The sequence below is a fragment of the Hypanus sabinus genome, chromosome 11, assembly GCF_030144855.1.
Source record: "Hypanus sabinus isolate sHypSab1 chromosome 11, sHypSab1.hap1, whole genome shotgun sequence".
NCBI lineage: Eukaryota > Metazoa > Chordata > Chondrichthyes > Myliobatiformes > Dasyatidae > Hypanus > Hypanus sabinus.
In genome coordinates this window covers 2,239,843-2,254,158 of record NC_082716.1, presented here as the reverse complement: position 1 = coordinate 2,254,158, position 14,316 = coordinate 2,239,843, and the positions used below count along the sequence as shown (strand labels likewise).

At 48.6% G+C, this 14,316-nt stretch overlaps 1 protein-coding gene across 1 annotated transcript in view; it reads left to right on the top strand.

Annotated features, from left to right (window-relative positions):
- The window catches only part of LOC132401647 (leucine-rich repeat and IQ domain-containing protein 3-like), a 168,209-nt gene that overhangs the window by 115,827 nt on the left and 38,066 nt on the right, over positions 1-14,316 (top strand). Inside the window, exon 6 of the mRNA XM_059983662.1 lies at positions 1,991-2,074. Within this exon, the coding sequence (XP_059839645.1) occupies positions 1,991-2,074 (84 nt within the window). The remainder of the gene's footprint in view (positions 1-1,990; positions 2,075-14,316) is intronic.

Sequence of the window (14,316 nt, the reverse complement as noted above, 5' to 3'; positions counted from 1 at the left end):
CTCTTTTCCATAGCTGCTCCTCCAGCATTTTGTGTGTGTGTTGTTCTGGACTTCCAGCATCTGCTGAATTTTTTGTGTATATAATTAATATGCATATGTTTGTGAGAGTGTGAATGTGTATGAGAGTTTATGTGTGGTGAGGATGTTTGAGGGTTTGTGTGTGCATGTCGGTAATGGTTTATGTGTGGTGTGTACATATGTGTCTGTGTGTGTGAATGTGTGTGTGAGGTTTCGTGGGGTGTGTGCGTCTGTCTGTGAGGGTTTGTGTGGTGTGCACGTGTGCGTGAGTGTCTGTGGGGATTTGTGGTGTGCACGTGTGTGTGAGTGTGTCTGAGGGTTCGTGGGGTGTGTGTGTGTCTGTGTGAGGGTTCGTGGGGTGTGTGCGTGTGTGTGAGTGTGTCTGTGAGGGTTCGTGGGGGGGTGTGTGTGAGTATCTTTGAGGGTTCGTGGGTTGTGTGTGCGTGAGTGTGTCTGAGGGTTCGTGGGTTGTGTGTGCGTGAGTGTGTCTGAGGGTTCGTGGGTTGTGTGCGTGAGTGTGTCTGAGGGTTCGTGGGTTGTGTGCGTGAGTGTGTCTGAGGGTTCGTGGGTTGTGTGTGCGTGAGTGTGTCTGAGGGTTCGTGGGTTGTGTGTGCGTGAGTGTGTCTGAGGGTTCGTGGGTTGTGTGCGTGAGTGTGTCTGAGGGTTCGTGGGTTGTGTGCATGAGTGTGTCTGTGTGAGGGTTTGTGGGGTGCGTGCCTGTGCGTGAGTGTGTCTGTGTGAGGGTTCATGGGGTGTGAGTGTGTCTGTGTGAGGGTTCGTGGGGTGCATGCGTGTGCGTGAGTGTGTCTGTGTGAGGGTTTGTGGGGTGCGTGCCTGTGCGCGAGTGTGTCTGTGTGAGGGTTCGTGGGGTGCGTGCGTGTGCGTGAGTGTGTCTGTGTGAGGGTTCGTGGGGTGCATGCGTGTGCGTGAGTGTGTCTGTGAGGGTTCGTGGGGTGCATGCGTGTGCGTGAGTGTGTCTGTGTGAGGGTTCATGGGGTGCGTGCGTGAGTGTGTCTGTGTGAGGGTTCGTGGGGTGTGTACGTGTGTCTGAGGGTTCGTGGGGTGTGTGCGTGAGTGTGTCTGAGGGTTCGTGGGGTGTGTGCATGTGCGTGAGTGTGTGAGGGTTCATGGGGTGCGTGCTTGTGCGTGTGTCTGTGTGAGGGTTCGTGGGGTGTGTGCATGAGTGTGTCTGTGTGAGGGTTCGTGGGGTGTGTGCATGTGCGTGAGTGTGTCTGTGTGAGGGTTCGTGGGGTGTGTGCGTATGTGTGAGTGTGTCTTTGTGAGGGTTTGTGGGGTGTGTGCGAGTGTATAAGGGTTCGTGGGGTGTGTGCGTGTGTCTGTGAGGGTTTGTGGGGTGTGTGCGTATGTCTGTGAGGGTTTGTGGGGTGTGTGTGTGAGGGTTTGTGGGATGTGTACGTGTGTGTGAGTGTGAGGGTTTGTGGAGTGTGCACGTGTGTGTGAGGGTTTGTGGGGTGTGCACGTGTGTGTGTGAGGGTTTGTGGGGTGTGCACGTGTGTGTGAGTGTGTCTGTTTGAGGGTTTGTGGGGTGTGTACATGTGTGTGAGTGTATGTGTGAGGGTTTGTGGGATGTGTACATGTGTGTGTACGTGTGTGTGTGTGAGGGTTTATGTGTGGTGTGTACATGTGTGAAAGAGTGTGTATGTGTGTATTTATGTCTGGTGTGTGTGGTGAGGCAACATTGGTGCTGAGTTGGAGGATGTTGTTAATTACAGTTTTCTGGATTTACTCCTATTACCTCGACAGATCTCCCCTCCCACTGCGCTCTGCGCCTCAGTGAACAGTGCAGGTGCAGAGTGGAACCTCCTGGCAATAGATTTCATTAGCAGAACTGCTGTGGATACATAGCTGACAGTTATTTACTCAGTTTAATGTAGCCAGGACGTTTCTAATCTGCACACTTGCCTTCAGTGTATTTGTAATCTGCTGATGAATTTTCTAATTGCCTATCCAGGTGGAAAATGGCAGCAGCAGGCACAACGACCAGTGCCGTGCTGTACATCTACGGGTAAACGAGCTGCAAGTTAAGATGTTAGAGGTACGTCTTTCTTCTGGAGCTATGCCTTGGTTAGTGCTGTTAATCACATGGAATTACATCAGATATTCGGCCCATATGTGGGCCATTCAGCCCATCTAGAGCAAAGAACAGTACAGTGCAGGAACAAACCCATGATGTTGTGCTAAACTAATTAAACTGATTTTGCTTCGTTTCATTGATCCTTTTTGTCAGCACATATTCAATGTCCCTCCCTTCACTGCACAATCATATGTCTAACAAACAGCCTCTGAAACACCACCACCTTGTAAAATATAACTTGCCCTGCACATCAACTTTAAACTTTCTGCCTCTTTTGTATTAGAATCAGATTCAGGTTTAATATCACTGGCATATGTCGTGAAATTTTTTAACTTTGCGGCAGCAGTACAATTCAATACATGATAACCAGAAAAAAATAAATAAATTACAGTAAATGTAGAAAACCTACAGCACAATACAGGCCCTTCGGCCCACAAAGTTGTGCCGAACATGTCCCTAACAGAAATTACTAGGGTTACCTATAGCCCTCTTTTTTTAAGCTCCATCTACCAATCCAAAAGTCTCTTAAAAGAACCTATCGTATCCGCCTCCACCACCGTTGCTGGCAGCCCATTCCACGCACTCACCACTCTGTGAATTTAAAAAAAAACTAACTTACCCCTGACATCTCCTCTGTACCTACTTCCCAGCACCTCAAACCTGTGTCCTCTTGTGGCAATCATTTCAGCCCTGGGAAAAAGCCTCTGACTATCCACACGATCAATGCCTCTTATCATCTTATACACCTCTATCAAATCAGCTCTCATCCTCCATCGCTCCAAGGAGAAACGGCCAAGTTCACTCAGCCTGTTTTCATAAGGAATACTCCCCAATCCAGGCAACATCCTTATAAATCTCCACTGCACCCTTTCTATGGTTTCCACATCCTTCCTGTTGTGAAGTGACCAGAACTGAACACAGTACTCCAAGTGGGGTCTGACCAGGGTCCTATATAGCTGCAACATTACCTCTTGGCTACTAAACTCAATTCCATGATCGATGAAGGCCAATGCACCATATGCCTTCTTAACCACAGAGTCAACCTGCGCAGCTGATTTGAGAGTCCTATGGATTCGGACCCCAAGATCCCTCTGATTCTCAATGCTGCCAAGAGTCTTACCATTGATACTATATTCTGCCATCATATTTGACCTACCAAAATGAACCACTTCACACTTAACTGGGTTGAACTCCATCTGCCACTTCTCAGCCCAGTTTTGCATCCTATCAATGTCCCGCTGTAAACTCTGACAGCTCTCCACATTATCCACAACACCTCCAAACTTTGTGTCATCAGCAAACTTACTAATCCATCTTTCCACTTCATCATCCAGGTCATTTATAAAAATCATGAAGAGTAAGTAATCCCAGAACAGATCCCTGAGGCACACCACTGGTCACCGACCTCCATGCAGAATATGACCCATCTACAACCACTCTTTGCCTTCTGTTGGCAAGCCAGTTCTGGATCCACAAAACAATGTCCCCTTGATTCCCATGCCTCCTTACTTAATATCTACATGCTCAAGCTTTTCAGTCCACTGCAAGTCATCCCTACAATCACCAAGATCCTTTTCCATAGTGAATACTGAAGTAAAGTATTCATTAAGTACCTCTGCTATTTCCTGCGGTTCCATACACACTTTCCCACTGTCACACTTCATAGGTCCTATTCTTTCACATCTTATCCTCTTGCTCTTCACATACTTGTAGAATGCCTTAGGGTTTTCCTTAATCCTGTGCCCGCCAAGAACTTCTCATGGTCCCTACTGGCTCTCCTAATTTCCTTTTTAAGCTCCTTCTTGTTAGCCTTATAATCTTCTAGATCTCTAACATTACCTAGCTCTCTGAGCCTTTTGTAAGCTTTTCTTCTTGACTAGATTTATTACAGACTTTGTACACCACAGTTCCTGTACCCCACCATAACTTCTGTGTCTCATTGGAACGTACCTAGAGAAAGAAGAGAGAGAAGGCAAAGTCGTTCTTTGAGAACTCTCACCAGTTCACAAAGAAATTGTTTGAACAAAGTAAGAGCGGGCAGCTTAACATCTCTCAACAAGAACTTGAGGATCACCTGGCAAGCCCTGACTCTAACGAACAGCGGGAGGCTCCTTCGCTTGACATTTCTGGGTTTGTGAAGCCTACCGAGCCAGGAGTGAAGTTTGATCGGTCAGAACCCAAACTGGCAGAAGTTGAACGGTTCATCAGAAAGGCAAGGTCAGGTTCAGTGCCAGAACCTAATGGAGTGCCGTATAGGGTGTTTAAGGAGTGTGAAGAGCTGAGGAAATTCTTGTGGAGATTGTTAAAGGTGTTGTTCCTTTGTCATGGAATGAGATTGAAGGAGTATACATCCTGAAGGAAGTGAATTCTACTACTTTGAATCAGTTCCGATCAATGTCACTCCTGAATGTAGAGGGGAAGATTATGTTTGGCGTTCTAGCAGAAAGAATATCTTCATTTGTGATGGAGAATGGATTGGTAAATACATCTGTGCAGAAGACAGGAATACCAGGCTTCCCAGGATGCCTTGAACATACTAGTATAATATGGCATACCATCCAGGAGTCGAAAAGGTTGAGAAGAAATCTGGCTGTAGTTTGGCTTGATCTTGCAAATGCGTATGGTTCCGTTCCCCATGTCCTGATTGAGTTTGCAATGGAATTCCTATGGATTCCTGCTAAAGTGAGGAACTTCGTTATGCAGTACCTCAACGATTTCCAGATGAGGTTTTCCATGCAGCAGTTTACAACTAGATGGCAGAGCTCGGATATTGGAATCCCAATAGGATGTGCGATTTCACCCATCCTCTTTGTGTTAGCCATGGAGGTCATGGTGAGGGCTACAGAATCAGTGGGACCAAGCGTCGCACTTGATGGCGGAGGGGAGTTGCCACCAATATGAGCGTTCATGGACGATCTCACCCTTTTGGGTCCGAGCACGGAGTAAAGTGTACTATCTAGATTCAGACCTCTAATGGATTGGGGAAGAATGAAGTTCCACACCAAGAAGTCAAGGAGCCTAGCTCTTAGGAGAGGAAAGCTGGTTGACTTTCATTTCACTCTTTGTGGAGAGGAGATTCCATCCATTCAGGACCAACCAGTTAAGAGCCTCGGGCGATGGTACACAGAGGAGCTGAGAGACACCAGGAGGGTTCAAGAGACAGGAGAACAGATCAGCAGAGGTCTGATGTCTGTTGACAAGTGTGGCTTGCCTGGCAAGTTGAAGTTGTGGTGCTTGCAGTATGGACTGATGCCACGGATAATGTGGCCACTGTCTGTCTTTGAAGTGGCAATGTCCCATGTTGAGGCAATGGAATGGAAAATCAACAAGTATGTGAAGAAGTGGTTTGAAGTACCGAGCAGCCTCACCAAAGTTGTAATCCATAGTAGCTAGACAAAGCTTACCATCTGATGCACCATCAATAACTCTCGGAGACGGGAGGCAAACGATAGGCTTTTATGAGTAGCAAAAGTGACCACAACATCTTGGAGACTGAGGGAGGAGCAGTGCCTCCAATCGCCTTTATACAGGGGTCTGTGGGAGGAGCCACAGGAGTAGTCAACAGAGGGGCATGTCCAGACAGGTATACACATAGTTTACCACATTCACCCCCCCCCCCACCTTTGTTTTAAAAGAGAGTCCCCACGGGGCGAAGTTTCTTACAAGTATATTTACAGGTTAAGTCTATCAGGTGGTTGAGTCTGTCGCTGCGATCTACGTAGCACCGGTGACGGTGGTTGTGCTGGCTCTGACCTGACTTGAGGTGCCAGCCCGTTAGGCATCAGTAACCTCTCATGCGTGTGCGTGGCGCCCGGTATGGGAGTGTCATGAGGAGTCTGTGTAGGGCTTGGTGTGCGCGGTGTCTCGTGGGTATATACATTGGTGGGTAAGGGGTTCATAGTCACCGTGGAGTGTTCGGGGTAGGGATCTGGTGCTCCTGCGGGCACCAGGTAGCGGACGGAGACCATGTCCTCCCGCCCATCAGATAAGACCACATAGGCATAGTGGGGGTTGGCATGAAGTAGGTGAACCCTTTCAACCATCGGGGAGTATTTATTGCTCCTCGCATGTTTCCGGAGCAGCACTGGCCCTGGGGACGTCAGCCAAACTGGTAGGGTGGTCCCAGTGGCAGATTTCCTGGAAAAAGAAAAGAGTCGCTCATGAGGGGTGGCATTGGTGGACGTGCATAACAGGGAGCGGATAGAGTGGAGTGCCTCGGGGAGGACCTCCTGTCAGCGAGAGACCAGCAACCCTTTTGACCTAAGGGCTAAGAGTGTGGCCTTCCACACAGTGGCATTCTCCCTCTCCACCTGTCCATTCCCCCAGGGATTATAGTTCGTGGTCCTACTAGTAGCAATACCCCTAGCCAGCAGGTACTGGTGCAGCTCGTCACTCATAAAGGAGGACCCTCTATCACTGTGGATATAGCAGGGATATCCGAACAGAGTGAAGAGCTGGCGCAGGGCTTTTATGACGGATGTGGCAGTGGTATCAGGGCAGGGGATGGCAAAGGGGAACTGCGAGTACTCGTCAATTATGTTGAGAAAGTAGATGTTGCGGTCGGTGGAGGGAAGGGGGCCCTTAAAGTCGACACTCAGTCGCTCAAAGGGGTGGGTGGCCTTGATAAGTTGTGCCTGTTCAGGACGATAGAAGTGCGGTTTGCACTCAGCGCAGACTTGACAGTCCCCTGGTCATCGTCCTGATTTCCTCAAGGGAGTAAGGCAGGTTCCAGGCTTTCACAAAATGGTAAAGTTGGGTGACCCCTGCGTGGCAAAGATATGCATGGAGGACGTATAGCCGGTCGAGCTGCGCGCTGGTACACGCTCCCCGGGATAGGGCATCAGGGGGCTCATTGAGCCTTCCAGGCCGGTACAGGATGTCACAGTTGTAGGTGGAGAGTTCTATTCTCCACCACAAAATTTTATCATTTTTGATTTTGCCCCGCTGTTGGTTGCTGAACATGAACGCAACTGAGCGCTGGTCGGTCAGCAAGGTGAACCTTTTGCCGGTGAGATAGTGCCTCCAGTGCCTAATAGCTTCCACTATGGCCTGGGCTTCTTTCTCCACCGCGGAGTGCGGAATTTCAGGGCCTTGAAGGGTACGAGAGAAGAATGCTACCGGCCTGCCTGCCTGATTGAGGGTAGCAGCCAGCGCGAAATCGGAGGCGTCACTCTCTACTTGGAAGGGAATGGTCTCGTCCACCGCATGCATTGTTGCTTTGGCAATGTCCCCTTTAATGTGGCTGAAGGCCGCACGGGTCTTGGCTGAGAGGGGAAATGCGATGGACTTGACCAGGGGGCGGGCCTTGTCTGCATAGTGAGGGACCCATTGGGCGTAATAGGAAAAGAAGCCCAGGCACCGTTTGAGGGCTCTGAGGGTGGTGGGAAGATGGAGTTCCAACAGGGGGCGCATACGGTCAGGGTCAGGGCCAGTGACCCCATTCTCCATGACATACCCAAGGATAGCAAGTCAGGTGGTTCCGAACACATACTTGTCCCTATTATAGGTGAGGTTAAGAGCTTTGGCCACTTGGAAAAATCGTTGGAGGTTAGTGTCGTGATCCTGCCAGTCGTGACCGCAGATGATGATGTTATCCAGATATGGGAACATGGCCTTCAGTTGGCACTGGTCCACTATCCGGTCCATTTCCCTCTGGAAGACAGAGACACCATTCATGACACCGAAGAGGATGCGCAGGAAGTGATAGAGCCTGCCGCCCGCCTCGAAGACAGTGTAGGGGCGGTCCTCTGGGCAGATAGGGAGCTGATGGTAAGCGGATTTCAGGTCTATGGTTGAGTACAGCTTGTACTGAGCTATCTGATTGACCATATCCCCGATGCGGGTTAGGGGGTACGCGTCAAGCTGCGTGAACCTATTGATGGTCTGGCTATAGTCCAAGACCATCCTATTTTTCTGCCCGGTCCGAACAACAATCACCTGGGCCCTCCAAGGACTTGTGCTTGGCTCAGTGATCCCCTCCCTGAGCAGCTGCTGCACCTCCGACTTAATGAAGGCCCTGTCCCCTGCGGTTTACAGTTGGGGGTCAGGTTGGCGAACAGCGGTGTGGGAGGGATCTTGAGGGTGGAGAGGCTACAAGTGGTGTCAGTAGCGCGGCTGTTGGCATGGTGTTGGGTGGGATGTGCGGGTCGGTGTGTGTGTGTGTGTGTGGTCAGTAGCGGGGTATATGACGAAGTCCCACAAAACTGAGGATTCCTGACAGTGATTGGTGGGATGGGCCCATCATACTCCATTGTCACACTTTTCAGGTGGCTCTGGAAGTCGAGCCCCAATAGCACAGGGGCACACAGTTGAGGCGTGACCAGTAACGCAAAGTCCCAGTATTCTGTGCCCTGCACCACCAATGTCGCTGCACAACCCCCCCCCCCCCCCCCGGGATGTCTGTGGAATGCGACCCAGAAGCCATGGTGACCCTCTGGCTTACCGGCTGTGTCACGACTCTGCAGCGTTGCACTGGGTCCGGGTGAATAAAACACTCAGTTCTGCCTGTGTCAAACAGGCAGCTAGTCCTGTGCCCCTCCACCAGGATGTCAATCATTGACCTTGCAAACTGGTGTGGAGCGCTTTGGTTGAGGGTCATGGAGGCCAGATTTGCATTGCCGTCTAGGTGCCCGGTAAGCACCCGTGGGTCGGGGCGAGGTGGCGCTGACAAAGATGGCCACCCCATGCCTCGCACGAGGCGGGCAGGCAAAATGGCGACCCCCATGCCTCACACGCGGCGCTGCACGACCCCGCTTGTGGTTTGGACTTACAGGCCTTGGCGAAGTGGCCCTTCTTCCCGCAGCTGAAGCAGGTAGCTTCTCGGGCCGGGCAGCGTTTTCGGGGGTGCTTTTCAAGTCCGCAGAAATAACACTGCGCGGACTCGCGACTGGCAGCAGCCAAGGTCAATTCACCGGTGGGTTGTGGGGACTTCATGGACTTGCGACTGGCAAGCAGCCGAGGTCAATTCGCCAGCGAGTTGCAGAGTCTGCAGCATCCATGGGGCCGGCGGGAGATCGCGTGCCTGGAGAGCGTCAGCATCGTGCAGAGCAGCCTCCAGCATGTCGGCCAGCTTGATCACCGAATGTAAGGTAAGATTGGTGTGTTTCAGCAGCCACTGGCACACGTACACTGACCTGATCCCCGTAACGAAGGCATCTCTTACGAGCAGCTCCACATGCTGCTCCACCGTCAGTCCCCTGCAGTCGCAGGCCCACACAAGTGTCTGTAGGGCCTGGACAAACTCAGCGCTGGACTCTGGCCCACTGCCGCCATGTCGCTAAGCGATGTCTTGCGTAGACGGTGTTCAACGGCTGCAGGTATTGTCTTTTGAGGGCGTCCAGTGCCCCTTGGTAGGTCAGCAGGTCCCTGATCAGGGAATAGACCCACGGACTGACCCTGGAGAGGAGAATTTTATGCATCGTTGCTGGCTCGGTCACATGAATCTCTTCCAGGTACGATTGGAAGTATGCAAGCCAGAGTTCAAAAGCGATACTGGCTTCCGGAGATTGAGGGTCAATATCCAATCTGTCGGGTCGTAAAATGCTCTCCATGTTTTAAAATTGCTGCTAATAAAATTGATGCACCATCAATAACTCTCGGAGACGGGAGGCAAACGTTAGGCTTTTATTAGCAGCAAAAGTGACCGCAACATCTTGGAGACTGAGGGAGGAGCAGTGCCTCCAATCACCTTTATACAGGGGTCTGTGGGAAGAGCCACGGGAGCAGTCAGCAGAGGGGCATGTCCAGACAGGTATACACATAGTTTACCACACCATCCCAGTGCAATCCCTTGTTGAAGAGGTCAAGGTAGCCAAGGTAAGATCATTCTTGAGGCTTCAAGACTCAAAAGACCCTGTCATCAAGAACATCCAGCTGGATGTGAGATCAGGCAGGAAGTGGTCAGCCCAGGTAGCAGTCGATGAGGCAGAGTCTAGACTGAAGCACAAGGAGACGGTTGGGGCTACCCAACTAGGCTGCCAGGGACTTGGATGGGAAATCCATAACTGGTGGTCATCTTCTACAGGTAAGGAGCGCCGTGACCTTGTAATGCAAGAAATACAAGAGGTAGAAGAAGAGAAGAGGTTAGCTAAAACTGCTGGCCTGGCCAAATAAGGGGCTTGGACCTAGTGGGAAAGTGTTGAACAACGACATCTATCTTGGAATGTCCTGTGGTAGATGGAACTGCTCCGCATTTCTTTTCTATGCAAAGCAGCGTATGACCTGCTCCCAACACCTGCCAAACTCAGCAGGTTGAAGATAAGACAGACAGGTGTGCTGCTTGTGGTGAGAAGGGAACACTTCAACATATTTTGAGTGCATGCAGAGTCAGTCTTTTCAGCAGCATGTACACTTGGAGACATACCAACATTCTCAAAGTTGTAACAGAAGTAGTTGAGTAGAGAGTACTGCAGTACAACTTATCTCATGCCCCATGCTGCACAGAACATCGCATATCATTTGAGAAAGAAGACCCCAAGTCAAGGGTGTACAGCACAAGCCCACGATCAAGCATACTTTCTTCAGCCAGTGATTGGTGTGTCAAGGCTGATCTGGGTGGGAAAGGCAGAACAAATAGCTTTCACCACATTGTGTCCAGATATGATCGTATGGTTTGACACCAGTAGGGAAGTGGTTATTGGTGAACTCAGTCCCTGGGAAAGACAACATCGATGAAGCCCATGAACGCAAGTTAACCAAGTATGCAGAATTAAGACCAGAGTGCAGAGACAGAGGGTGGAAGGTCTCATGCTATCCATTTGAAGTAGGTTGCTGTGGCTTTATTGCATTCATTTTCCAGAAGTGGCTGCATGACCTTGGCTTTACTAGAAGAGAGATCAAGTCAACCCGCAGGGCTGCTGAGGCAGCAGAGGCAGGATCATCATGGGTGTGGACCAAGTACGTCCAGAGGGGCAGATAGTCGGACACTGTCTCCATCTTCTGCAAACCCTTTAGTAGTTGTATAGACACCTGAAGAGTAGACTATCTGTTGGATGCAAGCAACCAATGACTCTGATAGAGGCAGATGCCAAGTTTTTAAGCTCACCAGTGGGAGGTGGTACTTTAGCACCGCTGGCCCACCACCTCCAGAGAGATTTGATCGTAAGCGGGCTGAAACTCCTGAAGACAGGTGGCAGATCAACTGATGATCCCATTGATGATAGCACAGAACAGTTAACATCTTAGTCCAAGTATATTTTCAATTCTTTGCAGAACTCCACACAAATATCCCCTGAACGTTTGACACATTTCTTCCGTACTTTTCCCTGAGAACATCTGCTCCCAATTTAAGCTTGCAATTTCCTGCCTGATAGCCTCATAACTCCCCTTACTCCAATTAAATGTTTTTCTAACTTGTCTGTTCCTATCTCTCTCCAATGCTATTGAAAAGGAGATAAAATTATGACCACTATCTCCAAAATACTCTCCCACTGAGAGATCTGATGCCTGACTGGGTTCATTTCCCAGTACCAAATCAAGTACAGTCTCTCCTTTTGTAGACTTATCTACATATTGTGTCAAGAAACCTTCTTGGACACACCAAACAAACTCCACCCATCTGAACCCCTTGCTCTAGGGAGATGCCAATCGATATTTGGGAAATTAAAATCTCCCGCCACAACAACCTTATTGTTATTACACCTTTTCAGGATCTGTTTCCCTATCTGCTCCTCAATATCGCTGTTGCTGAGTGGCCTATAAAAAACACCCAGTAAAGTAATTGACCCCCTCCTGTTTCTAACTTCCACCCACAGAGACTCCGTAGAGAATCCCTCCATGACGTCCACCTTTTCTGCAGCCGTGACACTATCTTTTGCCTACCTACATATATTAAATAGTTAAATTTGAAAAACAGTGCAAAAACAGAGAAAATCTGAAGTAGGTTCATCTTTCCTGTGAAAAATGTACCATCTGTCTGTATTTTGAGATTGAGGGCACCACTGTAGTATATTGTTTAGTGTGAGGCTGTTATAACTCGGAATCAGAATTTGGAGTTCAATTCCAGCCTCCTCGCTAAGGAGTTTGTACATACTCGCCATGACCACATGTGCTTCCTCCAGGTGCACTGATTTCCTCTCACAGTCCAAAGACATGCCAGTTAGTGGGTTAACTGGTCATTGTAAATGTCCTGTGATTAGGTTAGGGTTAAATCAGTGTATTGCTGGGTGGTGTGGCTCATTGGCCAAAAGGGCCTGTTCCACACTTTATCGCTAAATGAATAAAATAAATAAGTTTAGATCAGGTTAACCCTCAGCTTTTGACGTTCTGAAGAAAACAACCCAGGTTTTTCCACCAAATCTAGTCTGTGTCCTGATGAAATATCAACTCTTTATTCATTTCCACTGATGTTGCCTGACCTGCTGAGTTCCTCCAGTATTTTATGTGCAACTGTTCCACTAAGCCTCTATCCATTTCGCCTGCCCCATTCAATCTTTGATCATTTCATACTTTTTTTTGTTTTGCTCATACGCTACCCATATTATTCACTGCGCAGTTTGCTTCGCCTATTTTCTGTAGTGTTACGAACCCCGTAACTGGGTCACTTACCAGCAAAGATAGAGAGGTCCGTTGAAGTCTGATGGTACTATTTTTAACAGTATTTATTGATAAAAATACACAAAAATAATATCAATGCAAACATACAGATAATATACGTCGTCAATACTAAATCTAAAAGTGCGGGTATAATAATAATCAATAAGAAATAGCTCTATCGTTGTCTAGGGGATAATGTATTGTCCAATGGAAATATAAAAGTCACTCAAGTTCATGTAGGCCGCAGCCTTTTGTTGGAGAGAGAGAGAGATGGATTTTTCTTAGAACTTGCCAGTTTTCCTATTTATGATGTCGATCCTTTGAGAGTTCCGTTGGTGTAGCTGGTCACGGGTCAAGGACCAGCTCCTTTTGCTATTTAGCTAAGCTGTCTTCCGTGGTCAGGCCCACCAATTCCGAGGCAAATGGAAAAGGACGCACGTGGGCTTTCCACTGGCTGTCGCTATTACGCTGTTACGGGGTTTCTAGCATTTCTCCTGGTGCGTCTAAAGGGGCTGTTCCCCAGACCCTCTTTTATCCTGACTCACAGGGTCTCAGATGTCAATCAGGTTGGGTTGATGCAATCCCTCAAACAACCCCCCTCTGATCATTCCCTGAGGGCTTCCATGAAGTACAGTACTCAGTACACAATTCCGTCTCCAAGAGACAATGGCCGTTTCCCGTGGCTTTGTATTGCTGAGGGGCCAGGACATTCCAAACCCCTTTGTGGATTCTGCGTGTCTTTCTCTCATTTCCTGGGTCTCCTGACCTGAATTAATAGCGATCTTGCGATTCTCAAAAAGAAGGGGGCTACTTTGTACCCTTCGGCCCCTCAGAGTTGGGACACAGGCATAACAGTAGGAATCCCACATTTTCACTGATATCCGAAGAAAAACTTTCTTCCTTTCCCCAGGGGATTTGTGAGCCATCACCTGAGCCACATCCAGCTAGGGATGATAGAAAAATGGAAGGCAATGTACGAGGGAAGGGTTTGATTAATTTGTGGAGCAGGTTAAAAGATGATTTCTAATGCCACCACAATCTCTAACGCTACCTCTTTCAGAACCTTGGGGTGTAGTTTCACTGGTCTGGGTGACTTGCGTACCTTTAGGTCTTTCAGCTTTTTGAGCACCTTCTCGCTTGTAACAGTAACTCACACACTTCTCTTTCTTCACACACTACAATATTAGGCACACTGCCAGTGTCTTCCTCAGTGAAGACTGATGCAAAATACTCATTTAGTTCATCAACCATCTCCTTGTCCCCCATTATTATTTCTCCTGCCTCATTTTCTAGCAGTCCTATATCCACTCTCATTCCATTTTGATCTTTAACATAATTGAAAAAACTTTTACTATCCACTTTGATATTACTTGCTAGCTTACTTTCATATTTCATCTTTTTTCCCCTTGTAATGATTTTATTTTTAGTTGCTCTCTGTAGGTTTAAAAAAAACCTTCCCTTTCCTCAATCTCCCCACTAATTTTTGCTTTGTTGTATGCTCTTTCTTTTGCTGTTACAATAGCTTTGACTTCCCTTGTCAGCCACAGTTGTACCATTTGAGTGTTTCTTTATTTTTGGAATACACATGTCCTGCACCTTCCTCATTTTCTCCAGAAAATCAAGCAATTGCTGCTTGGCTATCATCCCTGCCACATCTCCTTCCAATTTAC